The 7,297-nt window shown below is 42.2% G+C and overlaps 1 protein-coding gene across 1 annotated transcript in view; it reads right to left on the bottom strand.

Moving 5' to 3' along the window:
• Nucleotides 1–1,059: 1,059 nt before the first annotated feature.
• The window catches only part of SLC18A1 (solute carrier family 18 member A1), a 128,031-nt gene continuing 121,793 nt past the window's right edge, over nucleotides 1,060–7,297 (bottom strand). Inside the window, exons 15-16 of the mRNA XM_069213456.1 lie at nucleotides 3,105–3,238; nucleotides 1,060–1,242 (exon numbers count right to left, since the gene is read on the bottom strand). Of these exons, the coding sequence (XP_069069557.1) occupies nucleotides 1,132–1,242; nucleotides 3,105–3,238 (245 nt within the window). The 3' untranslated portion in view covers nucleotides 1,060–1,131. The remainder of the gene's footprint in view (nucleotides 1,243–3,104; nucleotides 3,239–7,297) is intronic.

Raw genomic sequence — 7,297 nt, 5'->3', positions numbered from 1 at the left:
GTTATGACTTTTACGCCGGTCAGACCAGCAGAAACAGTGCCACAGCACTGGTCTTGGCTCCCTGGAGGGAGCCAAGACCAGTGCCGTGGCACTGCAGCACCCTCAGAATGCACACTGTCTGAATTGCAGACAGTGCGCATTCCGATGGTGCAGGCAGGGGGGCCTGCAATGCCCATGCCATAGCATGGACAGTGCAGGCCCCCCTCTGAGGCCCACAGCATTAGCTTTCTGCCAGCCCCCTGCAATTAAAAGACTGCTGGAAAGAGAATTCGTGATCAGCATGGCAGCGCTGAACTCAGCGCTACCTTGGCTGACCATAACAAAGACTGACACCACCCCGCCAGGATCCATGATCCTGGCAGTGGTCCCCTGGTGGTCAGACCACCAGGGTCGTAATAGGGCCCTTGTGCAAAATTAGGATAACCCAAGGGATAGCTCTGCTATTGATCCCAATCTTTGACTATCTGTGTAATGCAAGAGGACAGCTCTGTGTGGAATATTTATATATCTTGAGAGAAAGCTCTAATATCTGAGACAACCCTCTAATGTTTGTGGGCTCAGCTTGTAAGATTTGTGTAACCTCAGAAATTATATTTAGTTCTTGGATCTTTAAGGACTAATCTTTGTAATTTAAGTTATCACTCTGTTAAGCAATCCCACATTAAGATGCAGTCTTCACCCACAGTTCTGATTAGAATCCCTCACTTTAATATGACTATCTGAACTTCAGATTCTAGAGTGACCCTGTTCCCACCTATCTCTGAAGATAACCTTGCCCATTGAACACAGTTGCCTCTATGCTGCCTGCTTCACCACGGATATGTTGTGAAAGTGAAGAAAGGATGCAGGAGGTCTGAGATATTCTTATGAAGAACACACATTCCTTAATTAGAGATGGACACTTCTAAACTAGGTCAATGTACAAGGCATGGATGGGCACTTAGTTTGTGATCATATGCCTTGTGTTCCCATGCAGATTGCAATCAGTGAAGAACACACTTCTTTGGCCTTCTTCTCACTCAAAACCAATGATTTAGGCAAATAAAGTTCATCTTGTGTTTTCTCACATATTTATTATCTTGCAAAGAAGGATCAGTTACAGAACAGAAAGTGAAGAATGAATGGAGTCTACTATTCACTCGCTTCTTCCTCGTCACTAGGGTCTGACAGTGGGAGCTCCCGCAGGTTCTTCTGGGTCATGTAGCATTTTGTGTCCATGGGGCATTCCGAATTTAAAATGGCCTGCAGGCAAAAACATTACAGGTATAGTCATTAGGTGAGCCTTAGGCGATTTGAGAGTGTGCTTAATGTTTAAATAATACCTTGATCATTGAGTGGCAAATCTTTGTTCACAGCCAAGATGTTGGGAGCTGTACACATCATCCTCATGAACAGTGAAGATGTTGCATGATTTAAGGTTACCATTACCTAATCTGAAATTCTTCCTGGAATATTTTGTGCTAGATCTTTACAGATTTAGAGTGGCAAGGTTTAATTTAACTATGTAACATGTATATCTAAACAGCATTACCTGAAGAATAATCTGAAGTTGAAGGACAGAGTGGTTGAGTTTCAGCTTTAATACACTGTAACTCACAAATGGCCTCTTGACAGTCATATCTGTCACATTTCAGGTAAACCAGGAAATTAGGAAATAGAAAATCCTCCTTGGAAGCACTGAGGTCGTTAGTTGACAAAGTTACTTTTTCATTGCAGACCGGATGTAAAATTCAAGTTGTATTTACAAACTAATGCAAACAGCTTTGTGTTGTTTTGTAATAAAAAGTAATGCAACGTGGTACAATGTGCAGCCTTGTGTTACTTATCGTCAAAGGGGCATTGGATGGGTGGTGCATGAAGGCTCCCATGCATCCATCGATGGATTTTACACAATTCCATTTCTAGAATGAATTGTAGACATTGATTTATGGCAAAATCCTTTGCCTCCATGAGGCTGGTGTAACAAGGCAAAATATTTTAGTTTCTCCTTGTTTTTTCATCTTTCCATATGTTCTTCATTCTGCAGCCTACAGTCAAAGAGTAAATTGTCCTAAAACATGTTTTTTTATGACAGAAGGGACTCCTTCCTGCACAAAAACTAAACTGACAGCAATGCAAGCTGCCCTGAAAAATCTTTAAAAACAACCAAATGTGACACAGGGAGAAAACAGTGTCCTGCCCAGTAAATAATGCACAATCATTGTCTTAGGGCAGACATGCACCAAGTCTAAAACTGCTAAATAGATTAATACCAACATATTTTAAAGTTGCTTCTTATGAGCAGGTAGCCAGTGATCAAAGATTGCCTTTGTGATATGTTGAAAGGCAGAGAGATCGAAGGTGAGGCAAGTAAATGAATTTTGTAGCAATTAGTAGCTCCGAGTCAGGTGTACTACTTTTACAAATTACTTAAGAAGCTCGCTCTAGAGGGCACACAAAGCTGTACTACCAAGCAAAATTCTTCCTAAGAAACATGGATTTACCACAGCGCAGTAACTTGTGGAAAACACCAAGATATAACGGCATTAAACATTCACAGGGAACTGCAAGAAGCCCTTCTTGTTTCCTGAACATGGTGATTATTTACCCCTGAATTTAGAAGTAAGAAGATAGCCATAGGTTTCTAATAAGAAATGCCAGCAGACATTCAGTTATAAGGACATTCAATCAAAATGTACTGCCGAGTATCAACTCTACAGTATTGTTAAAAGCTTCTGTCATGTAGAAACTCTGGTGCAGATTCACAAAGGTATTTCTGAGTAAGTGAAGTAGTACTCCTGTAGTACTGCTTTACATACTGATACTCGTCTTTGCGAACTGGCCCCAAAACACCTACAAGGGGAATGCAATGTGAATATTTAGAGACTATTCATATACAAGTAGTACAAAAGACTATGCCATCCTTGTTGCACTTTCACCAGTATGGAGTTGGACATTTCTGTGCTCATTCACAAAGGCATTTATAATTATATGTGCTTAAATTCCTGTATTACTACTTAATGTCCTCAAAAATGCCTTTGTGAATACCTCCCTTTATGCTGCACGACTGGGTCATATGAGGCAATTATCAAATGTATCTAAGAGCCACTGGCTTAAGGACTCACCATCTTTTCTTCTTTGGATGGGGGGCTCCGTAGACATACGCAGATAGGCGCATAGGCAATGTTAATGACTCCAATAATGACCATGAGCCATGGAAAACCTATGGCTTTAACAACGGCACCTCCTGTAGATGGACCTATGGGTAGATAAACAAATGCCAACAGTATGTTGCATACTATTTTTTTTAAGTACATTCTTCACACGCCAGAATGCTGCCTTGTCTCGTACGTGCCACACCATTGTGCTATGTACTAAACATAAAATTCTAGTTCTTAAACATTTGAATTTCAAACAAATCAAAATCCAGAATATTTGTGTAGCACTTGAGCTTCAGAAGGTCATCCAATCACAATAAAGGCATCATCCAATGAACATCGCACACTGATCTTTGTTCCTTTCTGTGACAAACATGCTGTATCATCAGAAGACAGGAGCTTTAGTTTCCATCTGCTATACACTATGGGTTAACTTTCTGTAAAAGAAGTAAATGTGGACATACCATAAAGCATATCAGATATTATGCAAAAAAAATGTTTGAATTAGACGCAAACCTAGTTGTCCCAAAAGAGGTGGTACATTTGAACCCCTATTGGGGGGCTTAGTCTTAAACTCTTGCCAATGAATGCAGCTGGGTGTAATCCACATAATCCTCAAAATGTTTCTTGAGCCCTCATACCAACATCAGGAAACAGCCTTTACAATGAAGGCTGAACCCAGCATGTCATTACCACGCATGCATTCACAATGAATATGCCTTTACCACCCGTGCCATTACAACACATTTGGTTGTAAAGGCCTGAATGGTAAAGATAGGTATATATTATTATTATAATATATATATATATATATATATATATATATATATATATATATATATATATATTTATTTATATATTTTAAAACCAAAGGTTACAGGGACGTTATAGTTAGGCTCACATTTTAAATGTACCAAACCATAAAAATTCACCATTTATAGTTATCTCTAGTAACTATAACTCTTGCCCTAAGTTAACTATGACTCGCACCTCCGCCATGCACAGATTTTTCTTCAAAAATTTTACTACACATATTACATTAGTAATAACAATGTTTTTATCAAAGACGTCATGAGTGCTGTAATTTGTGCGGTATTTATCAGTGTATGGTGAGGGCGCAAGTAATAGTTACTTGATATAACTAACTATAACTGGTATATTTCTATATTTTGGTATATTTAAAATGTGAGCCTAACTATAACTTCCCTGTAACCTCTGTTTTTTAAGTGAATTTCTTTTTTTTTAAATTCTATTTTATTACTAAAACGTCCCTATAACCTTTGCTTTTTTCAGTGAATTTTGATTTTTTATTTAACGTAAAATAATTTTTATTAATGTATGTTTTCACAACCACCGCTGCGCACAGCCTTCAGCTGTGCGTGGCGGCAATTGGCCACAGGGCCTGGCCTGAATCCAAACCCTGAGGCCAACTCTCCTAACCACCCAACTTTACGTTGGGCACAGCCCTTTGGATGTGCGCAGTGGGAGTTGGCCGCAGCCTGTCTCTCTGGGTGTGAGAATAGGTGTGACAGGGTGCAACCGGGTGTGAGAGGGGCTGTGAGAGTGTAAGTCTGGGTGAGAGAGTGGGTGCCTCATTGTCTTAGTGGGTCTGTGAGTGGGTGTGTCAGTGTCTGTGAGGGTCTGTAGGTAGGTGCGTGAGAGTTTCAGTGGGTCTGTTAGCGGGTGTGTAAGAGTCTGAGTGGGTCTGTGAGTAGGTTCGTAAGTGACTGAGTGGGTCTGTGAGTGGATGTATGAGGGTCTGAGTGCAGCCGTGAGTCGGTGCATGAGGCTCTAAGCGGGTCTGTGAGTGAGTGCATGAGTGTCTGAGTGGTGTGTAAGGGTCTGAGTGGGTGTGTGAGTGGGAGAAAGAGATTGAAAGAGACAAAGAGAGTGAAAGGAAAAGGGAGTCTTTTAGGCTTTGATGGATGATATACTGAGAATGAGATATTTCTGAACAAATTGAAAAGAAAAATGTGTTTGTCAATTAATACAGTGAGATCACCTTTCAGTGTGATCCTTAAACTTTTTAAGTTTAAAAGAAATTAAAGGAGGGAGATGATCAAGGACACACCTTGAGTAGAACCCTCAATTGTCAGTGTGAGGGTCTGTGACGTTAACCATTAAGCCACAGGTGACTGTGCTCTGCATCAAAACGTAACGTTAACATCCGACCACACATGTTGCTGGTCTAGCTCTTTGAAGTCATTGCATGGAGAGACCATGCAGTGACAATCACTCTCTCTCTCTTCCAACCCATAATGGGATGGAGGAGAGAGAGAGAGAGAGAGAGAGAGCGAGAGAGAGAGAGATGACAGGACTGCAGGGCAGCATCAAGGCCCCCATGGTCCTAGCCAGCCCACCACATCCTGTGGGAGACAGCATTGCTCCCACAAGTAGGGAACTGCTTTTAATAGCAGCTCCCTGCTTGTGTATTCATCTGTTTGCCCTGCAAGCACATTTGCATGCTGGGAAGACAGATGAAAAGTCAGCTGTTTGACGGCTCACTCTGTCGGAAAGTGGACTTTATATGCTTTCGCTTGGCGGGAGTTGTCAAAGCTCCTACCAAGCAAAAGCAAACATCTTTTTCCTGGGGTGGGCACCCCAGAACATAGCAGGAGCCGGCCCTGGGTTTGGGATTCACCAGAGCCATCAGTAGCTCTACGAGGTGGGCCGCGTGGTCCACCTCCAATGTGCATAGCCCCTGGGAGGTGGTGGTCTCCGGGCTTCGTGGGGTCTGAAACAGACCTTCACTCTTTTGGTATACCCTGTGGAGGTAGTGTTCCACGGGGAAGCAGCGGGGGCTGGGTGGCCCTTCCACATTAAATTACTTTTGTGACCCAGGGATGTGTCAGTCCCTGGAGCTGCAGGGGGGGGGCAGGTGGCCTCCATGGTAAATTGCTCTTGTGCCCCGGGGAAGTGGCAGTCCCTGTGGCTGTGGCCTGCAACCCCCGCACACAGTTTAATGAATGCTCCGGGGAGCTGGTGGTCCCTGGGGCTGGGGGGGCCACGTGGCACCCCACCTGATATTAGTTGGAAGCCCTGTGGAGGTGGTGGTTCTCTGGGATGCAGGGGGGGCTGGGCAGCACCACCGCTTTACAAATACCAGTGCCCCCAGGAATGGGCTTAACCCGGGGGCTTAGGTATTATAAAGCACGGGAGTCGTGACCCAGTCACGATTCCACAGATTAAAACAGTGCTTTTTTCCCATTGGGGTTCTTCTGGACCCCAACACCAGAGCTAAAGGGCCAGGGTGTCCCTACCCTGGCCCCTTTTGTTTTTTTTAATGTTTTTTTTCTGGGACTTGGCTGAAGCCGAGTCCCAATATAGCTGCCAACAATTCCTTTTTGAAGTGTTGGCAGCCAATCAGATCTCAGAATGAGATCTGGAGGGGTCACAAATCCTTGGCGTCACTCTATGTTTAAATTTGGCTTTTCTTTAATTTCTCTAAAACTACTGAACAGATTTATAACAAATAACAAGAAAGTTGCTTTCTGGACCAAGAGCTACCTTTCTGCCAAATTTGGTGTAAATCTGTCCAGTGGTTTTGATGCTATCGCTGTTCAAAATCCTTATGGAAAAAATTAATGGGCAAAATACGTTTTGGGACACCCCTCCTTTTTCTCAGCCCCCACTTGACGAATCATCCAAAGCTTGCCAGACAGCAGCTGACATGACTGGTGATTTTTTGGGGAGAATGTTGTGCAGATTCATCAACTGGCGCCAAAGATATAGGCAAGTAAACATATGCTTTTTCTATAGAAAGTAGGTCCTAACAATTGCCACAAGGTTATATATATATATATTTTTTTTTTCACTCAAAAAACCAAAAGGTTACCGGGACGTTATAGTTAGGCTCACATTTTAAACTTTCAAAGCCATAGAAATTCACCTGTTATATTTAGAGTTATTTCAAGTAACAATTACTTTACCCCTAAGGTAACTAGAACTTGCGCCCCCTGCCATGCACAGTTTCTATGAATAATTTTACATGTATGCATCTGTGTATAAAATATAAATACATATATATGTATTACACTTATCACACACGTCTTTACCAATCATGCCTTTACAATGAAATTTTCATTGTAAAAGCATACATAGTAGAGGTTTATTCAAGGTAAGTTTTCATTTTAAAGGAATGCTTGGTAAAGACGCATTTG

The sequence above is a fragment of the Pleurodeles waltl genome, chromosome 11, assembly GCF_031143425.1.
Source record: "Pleurodeles waltl isolate 20211129_DDA chromosome 11, aPleWal1.hap1.20221129, whole genome shotgun sequence".
NCBI lineage: Eukaryota > Metazoa > Chordata > Amphibia > Caudata > Salamandridae > Pleurodeles > Pleurodeles waltl.
This window is presented reverse-complemented; position numbering and strand designations above follow the sequence as displayed.